Genomic DNA, 26,067 nt, shown 5'->3' with positions numbered 1-26,067 from the left:
TTGTCTTGAAGTTTAAGCATAAGTCTAACCTATACTAGCCCATGTCATATCTGTTTGCTTTTAGGGGGGGGGGGAGGGGGGGGGGAGAGGGGGAAGCGTTCGAGTTGTCGTCTGGTGGCACGACTATAAAAAGAATGAGTAAAATAAAATGGGTATGAGATATTAATATATGTGCAGTACCAAAGAAGCATCAGAATTGTATTGCATGTACGTTTTCATGATGTTACGGTTTTGGACTCATCGACCACTTTCTAAATGTTGGGACCAGTCGGTTATACATTGTATAGAAATTTCCCCATACAATAATTGTAAGGCTTATCATGGCCTCGGGTGGTTGGACCAGTACCCCCACCCCTATTCTCTCGCCTCTTTCATAATCCAGTTTCCTTTTCATACCTATAGTCAAGCTATATCAATTTAAAAATGAATCAATCAGTCATGTCTGACAGACGCTATTATGTGGAGCTGCACACTGGCGTACCCAAAAGAATACTGCTGGACAAATCTGTTTCACAACAAAAAAATGGTACTTATTTACAATCCAAGGACTGCCAACTCTTTTTTTGCGCTCATGCTTAATATCTTTGGCCTCGATTCTTCAAGCGCGGGCCTGCTTGTACAAATACCCTATTTATATGCTAATCTCTCGCCAAGTCTAGAAATTCTTCCACCCGGCCCCGTAAAGGTTCACAGATTTTTCTTAAAAAGACATGTACATATTTTGTGACGGCTTATTTGTCCCAGTGTGTTGCGAATGGTTTTGTTCACAATAGACGTACCCTGCAGAGACCGTCTGCGGTATAGTTGCAGTAGAGCGCAGCAAGATGGAGACCAATGGCGGGCCTAAAGCTAAACCAGCCGATGACGACCAGACTATCCCCCTCCAGAAGTACAAGACTAGCCTGTACATGAACTCCGATGATGGGCCACACAAGCTTCAACCTGCCGGACCGGTTCGTATATTCATCTAGCTGTATACATTATTTGGGAAGAAGGGAAGAACTAAACAGCCATGCTATAAAATCACCACTGATTACAGAACTTATCCATGTTGGTGATTTTCCATTTAGGAATTTCATGTTATACTTTCAAACTTCTTTCTTCCATGAATAATACTACATCGGTGGCAAAGGGGTTCGAATGAGAATCTATAGAAGCTAATATAAGCTTTTGCGACATTTCCAACTCGGGAGGAATTGAAGCTCATGATCTGGACGGACATTTGGGCGCCTGTTAGCTCCATAAATGTGGCCTATTTACTGGACTACCTCCGTAAACATAGGCCACACATCCACATGTACAAAAACGTGTCGCACTTTGCCAAATTTTGATTTTCACATTTAGGCTTAGTTTGTAGGTTTTTTTGCTTTAGAAGCATACTCACCCTCTTTATAGGCTAATCAGAAAGTGCTGCCTTTTTCAGATGTCTATTTTTCGTGAAATTTCCAGATTTATTTGCACACGTTTGCGTATCAAAATTTCAACATGAAATTTCACAAAAATTAGACATCTGAAAAAGGCAGCACTTTCTGATTAGCCTATAAAGAGGGTGAGTATGCTTCTAAAGCAAAAAAACCCTACAAACTAAGCCTAAATGTGAAAATCAAAATTTGGCAAAGTGCGACACGTTTTTGTACATGTGGATGTGTGGCCTATGTTTACGGCGGTAGTCCAGTAAATAGGCCACATTTATGGGGCTAGGCGCCTGTATGCAATTGCAGTGGTTTCTTCTCATATACTTAATTGTAAGGACGTTTTACAGGCCTGTTTACTACTGCGTATGCGTAACCGACTCGCGAAAGACATTTTTATGCCCCGCGGCATACTGTTTCCACCTTGTCCTTCCGTGGGTGGGTGGGTGGGTGGGTGTGTGTGTCCGGACAAATCTTGTCAGCGCGATAACTTGAGAAATACTTAACATATGAACTTCAAATTTGGTTTGTGGATTGTCCTTGGTAATCCTAAGAAGCCTTTTGCATTTGGGGCCGAAAGGTCAAGGGTCAAGGTCACAGTGGCTGAAACAATAGACATTTTGTCAGTGCGATAACTTGAGAAATACTTAACATATGAACTTCAAATTTGGTTTGTGGATTGTCCTTGGTAATCCTAAGAAGCCTTTTGCATTTGGGGCCGAAAGGTCAAGGGTCAAGGTCACAGTGGCTGAAACAATAGACATTTTATCAGTGCGATAACTTGAGAAATACTTAACATATGAACTTCAAATTTGGTTTGTGGATTGTCCTTGGCAATCCTAAGGAGCCTATCGCATTGGGGGTCGAAAGGTCAAGGGTCAAGGTCACAGTGGCTAAAACAATAGAAATCTTGTATTTATTCTGAGATCATAGAGATTAGGGATTAATTCATATAAAACCTACAGAAGACACTAATGCTGTCAATGAACGTTCCATTTGACCAAGGTACATGTAAGTTGATGTTAGAGTGGTGTTATGTCATAAAAACAGTCACGGTTGCGGGGCATTTGTGTTTGTAAACACACCTGACTTGTTAGTCTATAAGATAGGGCCTACTTTCTTCTTGCGAATCAAACTCTACCACATCACTAAACCACACACTAACATCATAAAAGAAGAAAGGGCAAAGGTATAAGAAAGTTATTAATTGAGGCTATTGCAAACTATGCAAACAACAAACCAATCAAATTTAACCAAACTTCAAAGTACGTCGTAACACTTCCTAAGTTCATTGGCATTTTTTTTTTCAAAGGGGGCCGAAGTAATTACCATTATTTAAAACAATGTGTGGATCGCAAATCAAACCAAAAAACTTGACGAGTCACCATCGTATCCTTTCGAGAATCGGTCACCGTTCGTCAATTAAAATAAAACGGTATTAGTCGACACATAGGCCTTTATAAGAGATATGATTCCAATAATATTCCATTCGGAAAGAATGTTGCAACCTGACGCTTCTTCAGCAGTTGTGTACAAAGTCTATGGAGAGCCAAGATAATTTTCCAAGTATTTCCTAACAAAATTGGCAATGTTTCTCAGTCCCAGATTCATGTCTTATCATCATTTTTGCGATGACTGACCTTCATTGAGATGATCCATGAAGAAAAAAGCAGCGTCAGGTTGCAGCATTCTTTCCTTACATTCGTACTACCGTACAACATATCCACAAATATACCTCCTGTGTTTAGACGGCCAGTAAGAGGGCACTGGTTTTGTATTGCGTGGATAGGTATGAGTTGAAATCTTTTGTGCATTCATTGTTACAAGATTAAAATTGCATAAATCCCTACTATCTTTTACTAGACAAAGTCCGTCAAAATCCATCAAGCACACTGCTTCCAATGCATGCTTTGCTTGAGGCCTCCAAGCCCAATTCCATCATACTCCATCAATATTCAGTCAAACCAGGCCTGCAGTACCAAGTCCCTCAAAATCCACTAAAATGGGGGGGGGGGGGGGGGGGGGTGGGGGATTTTTTGATGGAGTTGGGAGGTTAGGGTTAAAATAACTGCAGTCTCTGAGAGACCCGCAACGCATAAAAATCTATTGCAAATCTAGTCACAACAGTTGAGTGTGCTACACAAATTACAACTTCAGTTCAACACTACGTCGGTGAATGGCAAAACCTAATGTTAAAAAAAAAAAATTCAGTACACGTACTGGGAAAAATCTGATAGAATGTCAAGTATGCATCTCAACAAAGGAACCTTCGTCGCAGCACCTGCCTGCGCGTGTACATGCAGACTTCTCCACACAAACTTCTCATTGTCTCCGTTTACCGTGGAATCATACATAGTAGTGACTTTAAAATGAACAAATTGCTTTTGAAAAGACCGTCACACACACATGCCCTTTCTAAAATTACCAATGCATGCAATTTTTGATCGAAGTTATTTTAAACACTGTGTACCCCCTATTGAACATTAGGATTGTCATACATACGTCCTACGCTGTTTGTCCGTCTGTCTTTGTGTCACTTTTTTGTGTAAAAGGCCTAAAGGAATGTGCAGAGGTACAAAGTACAAGGGTTAATGGAAAGGTAACCAGTGTATGCAGTTTCTACGATTTCACTGTCCCCTAGCCCTGAAGTCACGGTTGGCTCGCGAAAAAAATGATTTGTTTGGTTTGGTTTGCTTTGCTTTTTGGCAAATTTGTTTCTTTCGCATTTTGAATAGATAAATATTACAACTTTATCTCTATGAAAATTCTCCAAACGTATCGCTTTTACGCAATAAAATGTGGCAAAATTGCTTCACCAAGGTTTACCACGCCCACTTGGAGTCAACATGCAAATTGAGGTAAAAGTAATACATTATTATATGACTCCACCCACGGCATCCCGCTAGTGTATAATGATGCAGTAATTGCACTGAAGTGTGAGACATCTTGGCGAAGGTGCATAGAAAATTTGCCTTGAATATCAGATTTAACTTTAAGGCCTCAGTCAATGTCCTTCAAACCAATTCAGTCTACACATTCTGCATACTAATCTTAATTCTCTTGATTCGTCTGGTGCGCTTCGATACACAAGGTTCATGAGGTTTAGGGACTTCTTCACGCTGACTTCGCGCTGGATTACATGGTTGAATTCATGCACGGGATATCATTGGAGTTACAACAAAACACAAACGCCGCACGATTATACACTCCTCTCGTTTCAGAACTACAAGACGGCCTTGTATACCAAGACAGATAATGGCGATCTAGTGGAACTTGGTTTACATGATACCGATGACATGGCTGATTACGGCAAGGTATGAACGGGACGAAGTACAATCCTCAATAAAAAGAAGTTGAAATTTGTATGGGTTACAAGCAGCGCACTGGCAAGTTTCATCTTCGGCAATTCCGGGCACATAGGCAAAGGGTGTAGAAAAAACTTCTTGCATATAACGGAGGAATCGGCTTATCTAAACTCAGTGACAATAAAAGTAAAAAGTTTCAAATGGCTATCAAAGAGGTTCACAGTGCTGTCCCCTGTGAGGGCGCTCCACGCATGGGGCATACCTCAGCGGTCAGCGTTCTATAGCAATATATCTTCTCTCATTAGGACACAGATACACATGGACAAGGTATAGAAAGAAAACCATGCCAGCAAAGAAGCTTTCCACAAAACAGGCATGGTCCAACTTCGATTACGTTCATCTGATATGCGAGTATTGTCCTCGGTTGTTCAGTAAGCAACCTTGCGCAGCTCAAAACCCAGCCTATGGAAGTTTTGCCCCTAGTCTATAATCGCAACAGTCTTTAATATAGCATGCACAGCGATTGGTCTGAGGACGGCTGGCCTTGAACACTTTGAAAAGAACTAAGTCTTTAGGAGCAAAAGCCAAATTCATGACAAACAGTCCCTGCTCCAACGGAAACAATTTGCAACTCCTTAACCCTAAAAGGGCCGGGGGGGGGAAGAATCCGCCCCCCCTCAACATTTTCCGCGATAGCCTCTAAACAATTTTTTTTCGCGACCCGAGCTGTTATGACTTTTTAGCCTCGAGCTTTGCGCATCTTTTGATACCAAAAACAGAAAAATCGGAACACGGGTTGCCGCGTAGCGAAAAATGTTTCGGCGCTACGCGCCGTGAAAAATGAATTTTCGCATATACGTCGTGTACACAGAGCAGAATTGCCATTCGTACATATGAATAATTAACTAGCCATAATTCCAAAACGCTTTGAGTATGTTTAGGAAGAGTTGCTCTATGCATGTACTGAGTTTCAAAATTTTTCGTCACTCGATGGCCGAGATCTTGGGGGGGGGGGGGGGGGCGGAATCCCCCCCCCCCCGGCTGAGAGATGGTCAAAATAACCCGGCCCTTTTAGGGTTAAGATGTAAACTTTTTGGAGCTGTGATAAAGGACATTGGTGAATTTCAAGGACCGTTGTGGCCTTCCTTTTAGCGAAATAACACCATTATAGGTTGTATTTAGGATTTTCTTATTAAAGCGTAATAATTATCCCTTACGCAACATCATAAAGACACATTTTCTAAAAAAGTGTCTACTCACACTTATTTTTACAATTTTCAACTACAGTGGATCACTTTGAGTTTAAAAAAAAAAAATGAATTAGCATTTATTCACGGTAATTAAATCCGCCTCAAAATCCAAACTAGGGCTTTTTTATGGGTCCTTCGTGCACAAAAGGCCCGACACGAGCAACACAGTCTGGATGGTCGCAGTTCAATCCTAAACACATTCTATTATCTGAGAAATAGTAGAACCATTCAAAGCTAAAAACCCGACGCAAGGTTACTGCGCAAAGAGGGAATGAACATCTCAATACGATAACTTATATTATCCCCGGGCGAGGTTGACTTGCGCCCTGATTCAACACATGGGAATACTGGCAAGGGGCAGCCAGCCAGGAAAAAAACCCAGTTCTTACGATTTTTTTAGGCGGCAATCGAACTGCCACACTGAAGGCGAAGCAGGGTTTAAAACTACTTTTAAAATATATATACATTTCCCCACAAGAGTAGGATATACATGAACCTTCCTGTAAAATAATTAAGTCTACAACTTGGGCAGTGGCGTAGCACGGTCATTTTTATTGGGGGTGGGGTAAACAATTCTTAAAAAGGGCACCGTGCTGAAATGTAGACACGTTTTTCCCCCCTGGACACTTTGCCTCCGTAAAATCAAATAGTGGAGGGGGGGGGGGGGGGGGGGCTGGTACCATCTGTCTTCAAAACCGACAATTGTGCATCTAATAGACACTATTATGGTGTTTTTCAGGACGATACATGCACGTAAATCATAAAAACAGGCACCCGGAACGGCCGATAGGACACAAAAGGACACGACTTCTTTTTAAAAAGGGCACTTGTTCAGAAAAAAAAAGGCGCTTGATAAAAAAATGCTTTACAAAATATTTGGGGGGAGGTAAGCGATGGTGAAAACAGGGCATTTGAATGGCAAAGGGCAATCTGTAGAACATATTGGGGGGTAAATACCCCCCTTACCCCCGCTGGCTACGCCTATGTTGGAAGGAGGTACCAACGAAACTTAATAATGCTTAACCAGCATTAAGGCTTCATCTCGCAGCCGTTTACCAAGGAACAGTCTACCAAGGTTCATTACTTTATACGCAAATTTCTCAAATTTCTCAAATTTGTAAAATGTCAAGTTTCTTGTCAAATCACATGTAATTTGAAGTTTATGGACATCGTTTCGGGTGCAGAAAGCATGGCGACGAAGCGTGGATCTGTCTCCGCTAGGAGCTTCTTTGATACGAGTACACTTTGCTAAGCTTCTTTGCAACGAATTTTGAAACAAATTATTGTAGTTGAGTTATGAAGAGAACGGAACCGTCTAAAAGTTGTCTTTGTTCAGACGACTAACGGGCAGTCATCTCTGATGAGTGGCGTCACTAGGCAAGGCTTATGGTATGAAGATGTGCATTGGCATGGACCTCCCCCCCCCCCAAAAAAAAAAAAAAAAAATCGGCGGCCGCGATATATGCCTGTCTGTCTAATGTATGTTATCTGTGTGTCCCGTTCTTTTGAAAATGCCTAAGACATGTGGAAACACAGGCTTAGTTGTGTCTTACATAGCTCCAGCGTGGTTGTATATATATGCTCCGATTTCACTTCACTCTGAAGTCACGGTTGGTACGTGAAAAAAAGAATTTTTGTTTGTTTGTTTGTTTTTTTGGGGGCAAATTTGTTTCTTTCAGACTTTGAATAGTTAAATATTACAACATTATCTCTATGAAAACACTCAAAAATGCATCGCTATTACGCAAAACATAACATTGACGAATGATGATGAAATAGCTCCATCAAGGCTTACCACGCCTCCTTGGGGTCAACATGCAAATTAAGGTCAAAGTAAACATTAGTGTATGACTCCACCCAGCTAGCGGGTACCGCGCGAATCCCTGGATTTCTGAATCAGGAAAAAAAAGTCATGCTCAACCGAACCACTACATTCAAACGTGCACAATGAGGTCAATTAGTTTTTAAGAAAGAAGTAAGAGGCACCGAGGCACAAATAGAAATTTTCCCCAGAAATCGATTCATTTCATGTTCTGGGCTACTTGTCCCGAATTAAGTTGTTGAATCTCGACTGCAATCGGCCAAAGCAACACTGATAACATCCAACAGTGGAAGTATAGTGCCAGAATTAACTTAGTATTACAAATTATAATAATAACTTTATTAAAATTAGTAGCATTGTTTCACTTTAGCTCTTGCTTGATGACAATTACTTATAGGGAAGTATACCAATGTCAGATGATTTTACAACGATCATGGTTAAGTCAATGTACAAAATTGATAGAAATACACCAAGAGCAATTAGCATTGAAACAACTATGGCTTCTGTCTTTACCAGCTATGATCATTGATTGAGTAATGGAAGTTAATAATTTGTTCGGCAAATTAAACTTGTTGGAGCATGAAATCGTGTATTTTTCTTCCAGCGAGAGGGCCTCAACTTCCAGCAGACTATCTTCCTTATTGCCGGTTACTGCCCGGGATTTGCGGCGACTATCATGATGGTAGCCATCGTACATACAGGTACAAAGTGAAATCAAGTTGTGTAAAGTTATATATCCATGCAACAAATCAAAGTTGAAATTCAACTGCTATTTTTGTCACTACTTAAACAAAATGAAGCAATAAGCTCTGCAAGAGAAATCAAACAAATAATTGTAGGATAAGTAATTTTGATAAGACCAAACAGATTAAACAGTTCATTTTTCCCCTTCGAAATAGTTTTAATATTCTGGAACAGCACATCAATAATTGCATTGATGGCTTCATGCCTTTCACGTTATTTCTTTATACCAAGTTAAACCATAGCGTGTTATGCATGCATGGTTTAATTCAATTCTTCAAACAAAATATTAAGTCAGTTGTAATTCGCTGCAGATTAAGGAACCATGAAATTAAAACAAGGACCGGTTTCTAAATAATTTCTCTCCAGGTTGGGTTGGCTTCATCGTGTTCGCGGCCATCGTCTTTCTGCTGGCCTATGCCTCCATTTTGCTTGGAAATTGTTGGAATTTGGTGCGAGTCACGTGGTTTGAGGACCTGAATCCGTACGGCGCCATAGCCTACGAGGCGTGCGGGAGCTGGGCTAGGTGAGTGGCTTTCTCACTTCAAATGGTCTATTTGTAAATGTTGTAGTATAATGCAACAATAAAAACAACAACAAAAGGGCGATTCTTCAGAAATTGAAACTAAATTAAATTTTTGGGAATTTTTTTTTATTAGGTGTAATAAAAATGATTGTTGTTCACTAAAGTGTTGCTAGTAAGGAAAAATGCAAATTTCTTAAGATATTTCATAAGTTTCTTAAGTCGTTCTGTGCTTAAATTAGCATAATTTTAATTAAAGAATGTCACACACGTGACCGAAGAACTATTCCCATTAAGTGAAACTAAAGCAGAGGGTGTACATTGTTATGCATGCTGTAAATCACAAAAGACTAGTCTTACTCCAAAATAAGTATGGGCATGTGTGTCCTTAGAACTTTGGAGAAAAGCGTGAATTTCTGGTATGGGCCGGAGAACATTTTTACGTCTGATGTCACACACGTGACCAAACTTTGATGACCCCTCCTAATATTTGACACAATTTGTTGAATTAGAAACTATAATCTGATGAGGTAAGTATGTAAGATGTGGTTTAAAAGGGGCAAAGCTTAAAACAATCAGACGAGCCCAATTTTACGCCACACAGTGACCCCCCAAAAAGAAGAAGCACAAAACCATCGTCTGAAAATCACTTTTAACTTTTTTTCAACAAACATTCTTCTTGCAGCAATTTTAAAGCCATTTTGTCAATCTTTATGGAGCATTTTCTAGTGGTAACTATGGCCCCTAAATCATTATAAATGACAGTTATCAGCACTTGTGGCCAGTTGGCCGACTTTGATGCCAATTGCGAATCTGGCCATGGGTACATTGCTCCTTGTTTACATCATAGTGGTTTTCATATCCACTTTACACATGATGCTTCCTTAACTCCATGGAGATGTTAGCAAGTCCTCACAAGTCATGAAACAGACTCAAGGCAAAATGAAAATCTTAAAAAAGTTACAACATCACTCCCTTTAATTGTTCATGTGGGTAACTAGGATAAGGTCCTGAGCATTTTCTCAAATCCAAGGGGGCCCATTTTCTCACATGCTAGAAGGAGGGGCTATTTTTCTCACATTCTAGTGGGAGGGGCTCATTTTCTCACACTCTATTGGGAGGGGCTCATTTCTCACATTCTAAGGGGAGGGGCACATTTTCTCACATTCTAGGTGGAGGGGCTAATTTTCTCACATTCTATTGGGAGGGGCTCATTTCTCACATTCTAAGGGGAGGGGCTCTTTTTCTCACATTCTAAGGGGAGGGGCACATTTTCTCACATTCTAAGGGGAGGGGCACATTTTCTCACATTCTAGGGGAGGGGCTAATTTTCTCACATTCTAGTGGGAGGGGTTAATTTTCTCACATTTATATGGGAGGGGCTAATTTTCTCACATTCTAAGGGGAAGGGCTCATTTTCTCACATTCCAAGTGGAGGGCACATTTTTTTCACATTCTAAGGGGAGGGGCACATTTTCTAACTTTATTTGGGGAGAAGACTCATTTTGTGACATTCTTAGGGAAGAGAGCTCACTTTTCTCGCATTCTGAGGGGGAGGGGCTCATTTACCCACATTAAACGGGAATCATTTTTTTCATATGCTAATAGCAATAAGGGGTTAATTTCCTCATTGGGTTCAAGAGTCCACACTGATATCTTGCGTATGAATTTGCGTATGAGCTTAGTACACCAGTTACTGAAATAATCAATGCATCGTTTTTTCAATGCAGCGTTCCGGTTCAGTGGAAACAAGCCGACATTGTTCCCATACCTAAGCAACTCCCGCCTACTTTACATAAACTTAGGCCCATCTCTTTGACTCCATTACTGGCAAAAATTGCTGAAGGTTTTATTTGTAAATGGATCATGAACTCTATCCAACCCAATGTCGATAAAAGGCAATATGGCAATCAGAAAGGAATCTCCTTTATCATAACCTAGTCTCTGGTGCTTGTGTTCCAAATAATGTTAGTACCCTGGTGCTCACAGATTTTACTAAAGCCTTTGATTTGGTAAACCGTGAAATTGCTGTTGACAAACTGTTGGAGTTGGGTGTATCGCCTGCTATTGTGCAATGGATTGTTAGTTTCCTAACTGGTCGTCAACAAAGGGTAAGGTATAAACAAACATTTTCTGATTGGCATACTCTTTCTGGGGGTGTGCCCCAAGGTACTAAACTCGGACCTGTTGTATTCCTTGCCTATATTAATAACGCCGTTGACTGTACTCAGAATAAATGCTGGAAATATGTAGATGATCTCACTCTCAGCGAAAATAGACACATTACTGGTGTAAGCAGGATTCAGGCAGATTTAAACAATCTCAATGACTGGGCATTGGCAAACAAAATCCAATTGAACCCTTCTAAATGTAACACCATGCAGGTGTACTGTGGGAAAAAAGATCCTCCCTTCGTTCAATATTCCATTTCTAATGTTCATCTTCAACAGGTTCCCAGTGTGAAGTTGTTAGGTGTTACATTGCAAAACAACTTAAAATGGGATGCCCATGTCATGGAGATTGTTAAAAAAGCCAACATGAAACTTTTCATGCTTAGGAAACTCAAAATGACAGGGTTAACTGACAAAGAGCTTGTGACCGTGTATAAAGGTTATATTAGGCCTGTTATAGAATATGCTGCCCCATTGTGGCACTCGGGCATCACCACAACTCTTTCTAATCTATTGGAATCAGTACAAAGAAGAGTGTGCCACATTATATTGGGTCAAAAATATACTGGATATGAACAAGCTTTGACCAGTTTTGGTTTGGAACCCTTGGACATGCGCAGAACCTCCCTTTGTAACAAATTTGCAATGAAATCCTTTAACTCAAGCAAATTCTATGAGTGGTTTGTCAAATCTAAAAGCACCCATACTTTGAATCTCCGGTCCAAACGAACACTTCATGTTCCATCTTGTAAAACAACCCGTTTTTATAATAGCCCAGTCCCATATCTCAACAGACTTGTTAATAGCGCACTCAGTTCACTCCCACCAGCCCAATGAAATTACCGGTTCTTTTTAGCATAGTACATGTATTGTTTTTCTGTGCAATTTTTGATATGTATACTATATTTTTTGTACTTACAATTTTCCTTTGTTTTTTTGCCGTTTACTCTTTGTGATTTTAACCTCATCTAATTTTTATTGAAATTTGTATGTAAACTGACTTGTAATTCAGCCTGTGGGCTGCTATAAGCAGTGTTTTAATAAACCACAAATAATAATAATAATAATTCTTAGGAGGAGGGGCTCCTTTAGTCTAAGAAAGGGGATCAATTTTCTCCTGTATTCTTGGGGTAGGGTGCTCATTCGGTCAGATTATAAAGGGGCTCATTTTCTCACGTTTCTATGGTTCATTTCGTTCCCACAGTACAAGTGGAGAGAGAAGGAGTTGGGAGGGGGGGGGGGAGGGGGAAGGAGGGGCATGCTTTTCCACAAGCCCATACTCTCCCACCGGCCCCATAGTTGCGGAAATGCCTGTTACTCGTAATGACCAGCAAAACTATAGCTACACTAACTTCTAAATATCCTCATTTACTGTTGGTAATGTTATTCAGACACACGGTGAATGTGCTAGTCGACCTGGCAAGCTTCGGTGGAGGAACCGCCATGCTCCTCGCAACCTCAGAGCTGGTCCTGATCGTCGTTGGTCCCGGGCTGTTTGGCACCTACTGCTACTGGCCACTCATCATAGGTGCCATTATGTGCCCGGCAATATGGGTTGGCATGCCCAAGCATTTCTGGTCAGTAAATTGATATGGAACCTTCCACATCTTAACTAAATTAAACAAGTGCATTGTATTGCTGGTAAAAATACACAGTTAAGTTGAATCATGTTTTTGCCCTTATCCAAAACATTCCTTAAAAACAATTGGGCAAAGCAAAGACATCATTGAACAAACCAAACCTATTTAATTACATATACATGCATTCAAACCTATTTAATTATATATACATGCATTCAGGAAATGAGTACAGGACAGAATAACCCCCAGAAAACTTACACAAATTTCAATTTAATTAAAGGTGTTCTCTGGAGGAAATGGTGCATTGCACTGTGCACTCACCAATCCCAAATCGTGTAGGCAGCTTTTCATAATCTGATTCTAATTAATCCATATTATTAAGGATTTCTTCAGCCCACATTTTTTGTTCAACTGATTTGCTAAACCAGGAAGTATCGATACTGGAATGTTCACCAAACATAACGTTGTAATCTGATCAAATCTACATGCGTGTACTTTCTTTTTTGCTCAAATCTTTCCAGGCTACTTGGTGCTCTAAGCATCATCACCACTCTCCTTGCCATACTCATCATTTTCATCGACGCGGCGATCTACCTGAATGGGAATGGACACGCCCTAGATGAGCTCCAGCCACCCGTTGAGTCCTGGGCTTTCAGCAAACTCATCGGCGCTACCATTTTCTTGCTGGGTGGGCACTTTGTGTATCCTGAGATTCAGCGCGCCATGAGGGAGCCTGGGAACTTTGACCGGAGCGCCCTCACTAGTTTCCTGTGTGAGTAGCACATTATATTTTGATCCTTAGTTGTAGTCCAATCGCAAGTACAGCACAAGTCCATTCACAAATCTTATCACAAGTAACAGGGGATGTACAATAACAAAGGAATGCCTTTGTCACTATTCATTTGAATAGCTTGTGACTTGACTTGGGATTGTATGAATTGTGAATGACTTGTGCGGACTTGTGATGGACCCTACTACAGAGGTTTATAAAAGTATCACATTGAATTGGTTCAAACATGTCATTTGGCATTAGGCCAAAAAAAAAAAAGTATCCGGTTTCTGGTATAGCCATGCGCGTCGGCAAAATGAATGATGTCTCAAAACCGCCAAACTCACTGGTTTGACTGGAATCCTGCTGCTGCACAGTTTAACGTGTTTTTAGATGGGGTTATGATCGAGAATAAGCTTTATGTGGCCTCTCTGGACTCCCATATATTTGCACTAAGTTTAGTCGGGCACCATTTGCAGTCATCAGCCGACATTTGAAGCAAAAAAGTCACTGCACCATTTTTTTGGCAAGCTCCATACCAGAAACCAGAGACTTTTTTTTTTGGCCTTACAGAGAAAATAATATTACACCAATGTTTATTGTGTGTTATATTTCCAATTTCTGGAAACAAAGTTTACAAGACTGAAAATAACAAGAGACATGATTTGACTCAATATGATAATCTCAACTGCAACGACTGAAACCATTCAGGTCAAATGTTATTGCCATTTTGACAGGATTTTGTTGCCTTGAGGTTGTACAGCAATTGTTTCAGACTGATACCATAGATTTGTGCAGAACTTAATGATTTTTCAAAATTGAAAATGAATTAACTGCTGCAAACTGCTTAATGACTGTCTCCTGACAATGACTAGAGCAGGCTAGTCGAAACGTTGAGACCAAAGACAAGTTCTTTTAGAACTTAAAGCAGTACTGTTCTATCAGAACAAAACTACTTAGCGAAAGTTGATAATAAGCAGGACGAGTTCTTTTCAGAACTAAATATCTTCTAAGCAGTAGTTATTACCACACGGTGTTACCGCAAACCGAAACGATACCGATACGCCACCATGCAAAGCCTCAAATCTTATGACTGGATCTTAACGAGATCATCTTCAGAGGCAATATGACAGCGGTACAAGAAACAAACATATGTAGGGGACTCACAAACATGCAGGGTTGGAAGAAGAAACGCACTGAGTGACAAAATAGGGGACAGACCAATGTGGTTGAAGATAAAAGGGGATGGAGTAGATGAAGGAACGAAGGGGTGTTATGATGGGCAAGGATCAGGGGGTGTAGGGATGACGCATTTAAAAATTATAGTTTAATTAGACATCTGAAACAATTAGTGACTAAATAACCGTGTCTGGTAAACCACTGCAGTCATTCGAAACGTCTTCAGAATCCAGTCAATTGAAATTCTGGCATATATAAAGGTTGGCTGTCTTACGACTTGAATTGATCTAAGTACGTTTTGGTTTTAATTTAGTATTGATAGTTCAAATACTTTACAATACTTCCTGCACAAATTTCTTAACATTTGTTTTTTGCTCTTCACCCCAGTGATTGTGGTGTTTCTCTTCCCCACCTTGCTTGTTGTCTTTGTCACCTACGGAGAGATCATTTCCCCTGATGGTGACATGAGCCTCCAAGCCGGTCTCTTGTCAATCCTACCTCGGGACGGCCTGACAGTGGTTCCTGGCCTGCTTCTGCTCATCAGCAGTGCACCTGTCATGCTGATCATTATCAATCCCCTCTTCCAACATCTTGAGGAGGTGTTGAACATCCCTGAAGGTAAAATGATTAAAGAGACTATGACATGGATTTTATTTGGGAAGATATTGTATTGCAACTTTTTATTACTCTTATATTTATGAAATGTATTTGACATCCCTGTTTAGGTTATTTTTCTTCTTTAAACATCTAAAATGTTCCATGCTTTTCATGACATCTGCATGAGGGCGCCCTTGCTGTGATGTCATGTTCGGAACACACTCTTCAGTTCAGGGGTTTCAATCATGAATCCGAAAATTTGCTCATTGAAAAAATTTGTGAGAAAAGGTGACTTACTGTCATCTATAGAAACAACGAATCACCAAAACCAGAAAATTCACAACAGCACAATATCCAAAATTCTGGTAACTTTTTGGTGCTGAAATAGCTGTTACACTGAGGTTTCTGCCTAAAATGACATCATAGTGTTGCTCATAAATATTGAAACTGGCATTAGCATAACAACCAAAAATGCAGCAAAATACCGAAAAATTTAAAATAAACTTAAATGGGACACAAAGATGCATTTTCAAGAATTGCATTGTAAAAATGACATACATGGGCCCTTTAAATTTGCAGTATATTACCCGGTATGTGAAAGGAAACATTGCCTGCGAATTTGTGTTGTTATAAAAAGAGGTAAAGAAAACTGCATGTTTTTGGACTGTATGCTCTGCCTGTTATCAGGAGAACTGGAGAATAACCAGGCAAAGCATACTGTCCGAAACATTGAGTTTTCAACCTAACCTTACCAGAAAACACCTCCCCCCCCTCAGAAACTTTTCTAATGGTGCAACAGCACACTTGTTCCTATTTTCGACTTCACCATGCAGACCTTCAAATCTTATCCAAGAAAGTACACTGTATAACGATACAGCAAGAAGTAGTTAGAGGATAGATGTCTAAGGTCAGCTCTTTATCTGACACCCCTTCTTCCAATTGTTAATGAAGTTCTCAGGCAAACTTAGAGTGCCTGATATTTCTTTGGGTTAACACTTTTAGCTGTAGATTGCCATAGTCTAATGGTTATATCTGACTGCGGTGTGGGTTGGAATCCCAGTCAGGATCAATGTTAGCACGTACGCTAACCATGTCTAATTAGCAGCTCCGAATGTCTGCTTGGTATTTCCGTGAAGTTGGGCCTAGGCCACTAACATTATTTAAATAGAATCAAGTTATTTATTCACTTTCTTTTCCTTCAGAGATTGGCTGGAAGCGTATTCTCCTGCGCACGTCTATCATCATCTTGATAGTCTTCCTGGCCGAGACGGTGAATGAATTTGCGCTCCTTGTGACACTGGTTGGAGGCGTGTTACTCCCTCTGTTGACATTCTTGGCTCCTGCGGTGTCGTTTCTGCGATTGCGGGCCATGCACATGCCAGACAGCTTCTCAGAGCGCCCGTAAGACACTTTTTCCCTTTGATTTGTAAAGGTTGAAATAAAAAAAAAATATGAAGGCTCTCCAGCATCAGCCCACAAGACATTGGTTTCATTGAGTTGCACTGGTGAAGTGAAGTCCATCACAAGTTCATCCATCACAAGTCCATCACAATAGAATCACTTGCCTTCCAGTCCCAAGTCAAGTCAATCACAAGCTAGCCAAATGTCTATGACAAGTTATTCCTTTGTTGTTGTTCATCTGCTGTTACTTGTGACTGGACTCGCGAAGGACTCCACCACGACGCTGAGTTTCATCTGTTACCAAACCAAGACCTTTTTTCACAGTTCAGTGAGCCTATACTCCTCTATTATAGGGCAACAGCAATTTTATAGCATGGTAGCAAGGCTGGTACCAGTCATGATAAATGTATAAGAACGCGATTTGCACCTAGGCTGAGGAGTTGGTATGAAGGAACAAGTCTACAATTAGGAATCACTTCAATTAAGAAAAAAAAATTAAATGTATGATAATCAAGAAGGGACTGAAAATCCAATCCATACACTTGCCCCTGAAATAATCACTGTTCCTATACACTCTTAATTTTATTTAGAAAAACAAAATTGGCAAAGCCGCCTAGATGTATAATTTTTTTACATTTTTTGAAAGATTTGCAGGGTATTAGTGTCATAACATGAGTTCATTGAAATATCTTTGTGCAGAATGTGCTTCAAAAACATGTCATTTTATTTTACTTTATACGAAGTACTGCACTTTAAATGTTCTTTTCATTGCAGGAAGATGCACATCTTTGAGACAATCATGTCCCTCCTCCTTATCCTGGTTACCCCGTTAACGGTCGTCGCGGTTCTGGTCCTCACCATAATTGCGCTTGCAAACGACCAGACGGGTTACGTCAAACCCTGCTACGTTCAGTTCAACAACATGACCAACACTACATGGGAAGATGACTTGTTGCTGACCACTGCTTCCATGTGAAAAGTAATACACTCGTGGAAAAAAATGATAAAATGTTTAAGAAGAAGTAAAACAAAACAGATCACTCTTAATTACATTGGACAGATTCAAAAATATGTTCACATAACTTGTGATTAACCCTCGTTCTTGCAGACCAGTTGAGAAACTAAGACTGGCATTCTAGAGTCATGCCAGACCAAAATATCCCTAAGACTTGAAACAATAGACGGAGTCGAGTCTCAATGAACTCCAAGATATGCCAAGATAATAGAAATCCTCTGATAGCCAAATTATGTGCCCAGTTATTTGATACATCATCGAGGATATTATGCACCCCCTAACTTGGTTACAGAGATAGAGTTGGGTGGTGCCGGTGGAATGCATTGCTGATGTATGCCTAAGCGAAGATGAACTGATAAGTTAAGATTTGTTTCTTATAGCAGACATGATTGAAGAAAAAAAATAGATGAGATGAGCTTTGCAAATTGCGATTTTTTATATATTTCTTTGCATAAAAAAGTTGCCGTTAATATTAGTTCATTTTATTTTTTTAAGAAGTACGTAAATATGCCATGGAAATTTTTTTTTTTATGTCTGAATGTTTTGCTTTTATTACAAATTACATATCAGAAAGTCTAGTAATATCTCAAATTGGACTGATCGATGTGTAGAGGTAAATATTGAATAGTTTTGTTTGTGGTATTATTTCAAAATTTCATTGTGCTACCAGCACACACTGCTTTGATCTTCCATGAGACTTAAAAGGTTTGCATGGTGGACATGATCAATGTATGGGAGGTTTGCGGTGACCATGTGAATGATATCTCTTGGTTAGTTGTGTAGTTCTGAGAAGAACTAGTGGAATGCCGCTATAACGAACATCGTGGGATCCACAGCATTTCTCACATCCCGCCGCCGCACGATGAGTTGTCACAAAACTTAAGCAATGGGTGGTTTTCCCTTTTATTCCTTGGGGAAATAATAGCCATCTATCGCTCTTCTACATTTTAACACGATGTAACCATGGGTGGTTTGATGTTCGGGAATTAAAAGTGGCCCAAACAGTATTTAATACATGTAAAACCGGTAGTTTTTTTTGTTAATCTGTTGACTTTTTTCAACAACGATGTTCGGTACGTTTGGTACATTAAAACCGGGAGCCAAGGATGATATTCGGTTTAGCCGAATGTTCGGTATAGCGGTGTTCCACTGTAGTATTGGTTTGACCAGTTGAGTTAAACCAACTGGTTCTTCTCAAAACAACACAACTCACAAAGAGATATCATGCACATGGTGTAACCGCAAACCTCCCATTCTTTGATCTTCCAGTATTAAAATGTTCACTGCATTTCTGTCTAATGAATATACATCTCCATAATTTTTTTTTTTTTAAAGTTTCCTGTTCACGCCATTTGCTTTGGATAATGTCATTGTATATTTATATAATATAAAACTGTGGGGCATTATCAATGTTTGCAGTAATTATAGAGACAACAGGAAGGTCAGCTGAAGAAGACGTAAAGATTGCAAAATGTAGACTGTATAGACGAATAATGCTCACTGCAAGAATTATAAAGTGAAGTAGGTGCTCAAAAGATTAATTTTATTTTAGGTCTTGTAGTAATTAGAATCTGTTGTTTGGGTTATTGGTTTAAATTGTCTGCACTGGAGTTATTTTGGTAATGAATTTTTTCTAATGTACACAAAACATGTACAAGTTTAGTTTACCATTTTGATTAGGGACAAAAGTCACAATGAGTAACATTGCCACGTTATGCTAAGTTACAAGACATTCATTTCAGTAATGCTGTTTGTAGTTACTTCAAATTTTCAATGTATCAATTAAATTATTGCACATTTTCCCTTCAACTTCATCACTGGCGGTGACAGTTAACACTGAACTTTTGAAGAAACAGATTTATATACTTTGTTTTTGGAAGAACAAATGTCAACGATGAATTGCGAACAAATAAAGCAGATGCTGAATAGTGGTTCAACTTTTCTTTTCTTAGAAGTAAAATATGATCAAATAGCGTGCTTGTGGTGGATTGCAGAATAAAATACTTTATTTTGTAAATTTGGCCAATGTCACTGTTCTCTCTAGCTTTTCTGAACTTGCAAGGATACTAGGAGATGTTTTCTTTTTGTACCCTATTTTATATAAAAAAAGGTTTTTCATAACAAAACATGATAAAGTCGCACTTTCCATTCATACTTTCATTTCCTTTTTATACTTTTAACAGCTGTCAACAACTGAAGTACACAATATTTTTATTAACAACCCTGCTTAGGCAAACAATATAATTTATAAAATCAATTAAAAAAAAAGACGGGCCTTCAAAAGGACTTTGTTTAATATTTTCAACTTTTAAACTGAGGTTTTATCGCTGGTGATGTTGGAAGACTATTGTGACGACGATTCTTGAAATCGTATTTTTTGGGGCGAAAGAGGTTTTAGAGTCATTGCGTTTGAATGGCGATCTAACAGATTGAGCAATTGCAGAATTTTTTCATCTGAAGTAGTTTATGAAATTGGCTTTCCAGTCATTCTTCTTTTTGGTGCTACATATTTTTTTTAAAATATGAAATATATTTTTGGGCGTTTGGGTTCCGCTTTTTTGACTCGCCCTGTATATCGTCACCGGAGGTAAGATGGCCTGTTTGAGGAGAGTCGTGACCTTGACGTGACAGTTCGTTGCAAAAGTATTTGTATATCGAGGTATTAATAATTTATCAATTTTTTTTTATTGATTGTTTAAGAGGGAAATATCGAGGAGAATAGTGGAGAAAACTAACCATCTTGGCAAGGAGAATATTCAAAAGGGAATTATGGAGGAGACTCAACATCTTGGCTAGGAGGATATTCTTTTAGAAGGGAATTATGGAAGAGACAAAACATCTTAGCTAGGAGGATATTTTTATAAGGGAATTATGGAAGAGACTAACCATTTTGGCAAGGATTATATTTTTTAGAAGGTAATTATGAAGGAGACCAACCATCTTGGCAATAAGAGGCTATTTTTTAGAAGGAAATTATGGAGGAAACTAACTGTCTTGGCTAAGATATAGAAGGGAATTATACAGAAGACTAACCATATTGGCTAGGAGGATATTTTTAGAAGGGAATTATGGAGGAGACTAACCATCTTGGCTAGGATGATATTTTTTAGAAGGGAATTATGGAGGAGACTAACCATCTTGGCTAAGAGGATTTTTTTGGAAGGGAATTATGGAGGGGACTTATAACCATCTTGGCTTGGATGATATTTTTTTAGAAGGGAATTATGGAGGAGAACCATCTTGGCTTGGATGATTTGTTATTCAGGTGATTTATGGAGAATGTCATGGATCTTCATGAGGAAGAAATTTTGTAGTTGGAAAGTTGAGGTTTATTCAATGAACAATAAAATTGTATTAATTTATTGTAACTAAGATGGTCTACAGAGAGAAGAAAACAGAAATCGATAAGGGATGTTACTAAGATGTTGGTTAGCAGAGATTGATGTCATCAGATGGATGTCTTTCATGTGTTTCTATACAAAGTTATTAACTGCAATTTAATAATATACAAATAATGAATGTTTGTGAGTGCAATGGTCAGAATAATTTCATGAGGTGTTCGCCTCGTGGAATGGAACATTTCATCTGTCACCTAATGAAATTATTCTTTCCATTGCACGAACGTGAAACATTCTTATTTGTTTTATATAACACCTGAATAAATCCTTGTCATCTGATTGGTTGACTTTTAATAGCCAGTTTATTCAGGTTAAAAACTGTTTAAAAGTTCGACAACTTCATCATATTTATATTAATGCAAACTGTTCAACAGGTTGAGAACAATCATGTTCAATTTATTTCATTTTAAAACAGCGCCACCGCCAGCAGCAGTGACACCGTGCAATGGAAGTTCTATTCACCGTGCAATAGAACTTCCATTGCACTGTGCGCTGCGCGCCACGCGCGCGCCGTGCGTTGGTACGAATAATTCAATGACATGTGATCAACGATCCACCAATCAGATGACGGGATTTTATTCAGGTGTGGTATAAATCATAATGGAAGAGACTTACCACACTGGCTAGAAGGATATTTTTAAGAGGGAGTTAATGAGCAGACAAACCATTTTGGATAGGAGGATATTTTTTTAGAGGGCATTATTAAGAAGACCAACCAGGAGGACATCTTTCAGACGGAACTATAAAGGGTAATCTTCATGGCTTGGAGGATATTTATATCAGGGACGACTCATGGTGAAGTAAGAACATAACAAATATAACACGAACACGAAAATTATTTCTGGAGTAATAGAGAAACATTTTATTTTTCTAAAAAAAAAGGTAATTTTTTTTGACACAAATTACCAATACAGTGAAATCTCCATGAGTCACACCTCAAGGGAACAGGTTAAAAATTTGACTTAAGCAGAGTTTTGAGTTAAGTAGGGTTGTGTATCATTGTTATACTACTGAAGGCAATGGATTCTTTGTTTGACTGAACAGTTGTTTTGAGTAATCAGAGTTTGACTTATCGAGATTTTACTGTATATACAATATAAAAAAACCCGTATGATGATGTTAATGAGTTATTAAGATCAATATACTTTAAGCAAAATACAAATGTGATGGTGAGACCAACAATTATTTTTTATTTGAAGAGGCAGTTAAAATGTATTTACACTGTATATGAAAACAAAATAATCTTACAAATTGTTTTTCAATGGATTTATATATTACAGGAGTTTTCAATAAATTTTGGTGAAGGGATGTATTTGGTGTGCGAAGATTATGGACAAGGCAAGTACACAATATGCATTTTTAAAGTTCTATTAAAATAAAAGTTCTGTTATAATAAAAGTGTCTTATTTAAGGGGAATGCGTTTATCTAAGCAATTATAATTATTTTGTCAAAGTAGATCATTCTAATGTGGGAAGGTTTTTCCAATCCTCTTAAGTACATTGTATATGAACATTTTAATTTTACTATAAGTTTATTGAAAAATAAGTTTTTTTAAACATTAAAAAAAAATCATGCCTTGTGGATAACTAAGGGCGCTGTTTCTTTGATGTCATTTCAGGAAGACCCTGTTCTCATTAGCTGTTATTCTGTAGAAATTCTGTACCTAAATTGTTTTCATTGAAATATTTGTGAGAAAGGTTTGTTCATTGGCTTACTCCCATGTATTGACATAACAACGAATTACTAAAGAAAAATTGCGACAACGAGATATCCAAATTTCTGGCAACTTTTTGTGCAACACCAATTGTAACATTGTGGTTTCTGTCTGATATGACATCACACTTTCGCTCTTTAATATGGATATTTGTATCAGCATAAAAAAACAGAAAAACACTAAAATACACTTAAAAACGGCAGAATGAAAATTGAAAATAGGGCTAAATGGGACACAATGGTGCATTTCCAAGGATTGCATTAAAGAAACATTTCAGTGGCTCTTCAATCTTAACTCTATATCCATGTGTGCAATATCATGTCAAACAAATTTGAAGGATGGGGAACTGTTCGAGTTAATATTATTAATGTTTATATAAAAGTGTCGCGACAAATCAACACTAAAAAAAATTCACTTGATTTTTGTTTTATTTTTCTTTATTAGGGGCTAATGGTGGTATACCTAGATTTCAGGATGGTTCTTATGGAAGAGGATTCTTAAGGAGAAAGTGATCGTTGAGGTTATCGGTTTGAACTCAATTGTTGTTATGAAGCTTTGTGGGTGGGATTTAGGCGAGAGAAAAATTGTGTTGGCTATTTACATTATATTTAATGTACTGTTGAAACAAAAGAAACTATTTATTTACAAAAATAACATGTAGAATTGCAGAAGGCTGAACAGTCTAATAGTCGAGCCATTCTTGCCTCTTCAATTGTGTTGTAGGTTTGTGTGCTTAGTCTATGGGAGAGAATTAAACAGGGACATAGGGAAATACAAAGCATTGTTCTCGGGAGTATAGTAAAACAAGAGTGAGTGCACTTTGTGTGTTATTTCTGTGACATTCGCCTTTAATGATGCTTGAAAAAATGTTAGTATTGTGATTGGAAGTAGAGTGTACGTATGTGAAATTTTGGAATGGTTTGTGGTAAAAAATGTAATTTATCGTATTGTAATGTATGGTGGTTGATGGAAATGCATAGGTCTGAGAAGTATACTGTGATTAGTATGGATTTGGATAGATGTGGGCGAGTAGTTTGATGAGATGTGTACGGTTGAACTCTTTGGTGTTTCACATGATGATGAAGCAGTCGTCCATGTATCTTTGAAATTTAAAAATGTTTGGATGTTTGTGATGATTATGGAAGTTGTATTCTCTGTGAGCTAATATGAGGTTTGAGAGTTGTGCTGAGTGGTATGATCCCATTTGTATCGCCAGATTCTGTTTGAAGATGTGATTACCTATTTTGAAGTTGCTGTAATTGCTGGTGAATGTATGTAGTTCTTTGAAATATGTGTGAAATTCTGGAGGGTATTCCGGCAAGGTGGCAAGTTTGAGAAGTGTGTTATAGATATCTTGTGGGGCATTCTAGCATGGGGAAATACTCATAGTACTTATTTGAATAAATTATTAATAGTACAGAAGAAGCTGATGAGAGTCATCACAAATTGCGGTTTCAGAGAACACTCTGCGCCCCTTTTTAGACAATATAAAACACTAAATATTTTTGAACTGTACAAATACCATCTAGGAATCCTAATGTTGAAATTCGAAGGTAACCTACTACCTACAAATATCAGGTCCATGTTTGTGAGGAATCTAGATGTCAATTTACATAACACACACACAAAATTCACATTGGTAAGGCTAGGACTGCATCATTCATGAAAACAGTTAGACACCAAGGTCCCCTTCTCTGGAATCAGCTTACCCCTATACCCTTCTTCCGGACTGTGCATAAATTCAAAAGATATCTGAAAAATCTACTTATTTCCGGTATTATATAAGACATGCTTCCATAATTCACATCTGTATAAGTCACATTCTATTATAATCAAATGTTATATTGTAAATCGGTATATTTTCAATTTCCTTCAGTTTTTCTACTATTATGCCAAGTAATTAATTAATTAATTTATTGATCACTGATTTCATTTATAGTTTTAATTATTGTTTATTTCATAAGTTATTCACAAACGGGACCAGGCTCTGTATAAGCTTAGGCTTTTTTCCTGGTTCCCACATCTGTCACCATTTATGTTTAATTGATCAAAGTGTTGTACATGTATTAGCATTCTATTAAGTTTAGTTATTGTTGTAGTAAATAAACTGTTGCATTAGCATTATTTTAATTTGTGGCAAATGGAAAATAAAACAATACAATGCAATACGATGTTGGTATGTAAGCTTTCAAATTCTAATGTAATCAAGAAAAGGTCGTCGTGCTAGTGGATGTCTAGGGTCTTAAGAGCTTCAACATATGTAGTGAATTTGTAATAATTGGCCATGGAAAATGGTTTTTAAAAAATATTGTTTAAAAACGCAATAAATATTAAAATGTTGAGTCTCACTTCACCAATGTCAGTGTCAGCTGAAGAAGATGTAATCTTTTCCCTCAACGAGGTTTATTGAAGCCAGGTTGCTCTCAAAACTGCCACCAGTTAGGTCCTGATTGTCAAAAAAAAATTACAAAGTTATTTCATGTTTAAGCGTTATTATATTAAAAAATGTTGATAGCAGCAGCTGCATACGTTCAATGCTACTGCTGGTCTCGTAATGATGAGAATCTATTTTTTTTGTTATTGGTTTAAATTGGAAATGGAATTACTCTAGAAATGATACTTTTCTAGTTTACACAAAACATGTACAAATTAAGGTAATCATGAAATTCCTCATTCAGTTTGATTTGGGGAAAAATGGTAATTAGTAACAATGTCAGATTATGTAAATGGTAGTGTATCCTCGACCCTCCATTATCTGCGCAGGTAACGCTTGCATACGCGTTTAATTGTGGACAGAAATCGACAAGTTTTCTGCAGAACGTTTTTAAAGGAATAAGACACCTACCATTTTGACACAGATGATAAAAGGTGGTGCAGGCTGACTGAAATGAACAATCAGCACACGTGGCTTTGGAATAACCTGCATGAAAAAAAGGAATTTTATTTGTAATAAAAAGCCGTATCCTCTATGAGAGATCCCGTTTGCTATTTCCCAGGTTTACAGCATTCCTTCTGTTGCTAGCATCGTGACTTTGGGCGTGATCCATGGCTACATGGCATATAAAGGTTTAGACTAGCACCCCTTGAACAAAGACATTGACAAAATGGGGAACCGCCAAAACAGCTCAGTTGGTAGGGCACTGGAGTGGCAGTCCAGAGGTCAGGGGTTCAAACCCTGCTCCAGTCAAT

The 26,067-nt window shown here is 38.4% G+C and overlaps 1 protein-coding gene and 1 long non-coding RNA gene across 3 annotated transcripts; one reads left to right on the top strand and one right to left on the bottom strand.

Moving 5' to 3' along the window:
* The first annotated feature begins 648 nt into the window (after window positions 1-648).
* On the top strand, window positions 649-19,786 carry LOC119734888 (amino acid transporter AVT1F-like). 2 transcript variants are annotated; one of them, XM_038208510.1, is made up of 9 exons: window positions 649-953; window positions 4,634-4,726; window positions 8,394-8,490; window positions 8,900-9,056; window positions 12,616-12,801; window positions 13,326-13,576; window positions 15,140-15,370; window positions 16,552-16,750; window positions 17,525-19,786. In XM_038208510.1, exons 1-9 carry the CDS (start codon window positions 825-827, stop codon window positions 17,724-17,726), a joined length of 1,545 nt encoding a protein of 514 aa, XP_038064438.1. In that variant the 5' UTR covers window positions 649-824; the 3' UTR covers window positions 17,727-19,786. The 2 variants fall into 2 exon arrangements, with proteins under 2 accessions (XP_038064438.1, XP_038064439.1); XM_038208511.1 differs by lacking the exon at window positions 4,634-4,726 and having other exon boundaries at window positions 652-953.
* Window positions 19,787-22,195: 2,409 nt separating this feature from the next.
* On the bottom strand, window positions 22,196-25,866 carry LOC119735026. The gene is made up of 3 exons (XR_005272139.1): window positions 25,724-25,866; window positions 25,228-25,324; window positions 22,196-23,616 (listed from the first exon to the last, which is right to left on the bottom strand). It is a non-coding gene; the product is annotated as an uncharacterized LOC119735026 (long non-coding RNA).
* Between the last annotated feature and the right edge of the window lie 201 nt (window positions 25,867-26,067).

Source organism: Patiria miniata, unplaced genomic scaffold (assembly GCF_015706575.1).
Source record: "Patiria miniata isolate m_02_andy unplaced genomic scaffold, ASM1570657v1 HiC_scaffold_28, whole genome shotgun sequence".
NCBI lineage: Eukaryota > Metazoa > Echinodermata > Asteroidea > Valvatida > Asterinidae > Patiria > Patiria miniata.
The sequence above is the reverse complement of the archived record's forward strand: the minus strand, read 5'-3'. Positions and strand labels throughout refer to the sequence as shown.

Coding starts and splice junctions, on each gene's coding strand:
- LOC119734888 (XM_038208510.1), top strand. CDS start 825: ATGGAGACCAATGGCGGGCCTAAAGCTAAACCAGCCGATGACGACCAG. Junction 8,491..8,899: donor GGTAGCCATCGTACATACAG/GTACAAAGTGAA, acceptor ATTTCTCTCCAG/GTTGGGTTGGCTTCATCGTG. Junction 13,577..15,139: donor CGCCCTCACTAGTTTCCTGT/GTGAGTAGCACA, acceptor TCTTCACCCCAG/TGATTGTGGTGTTTCTCTTC.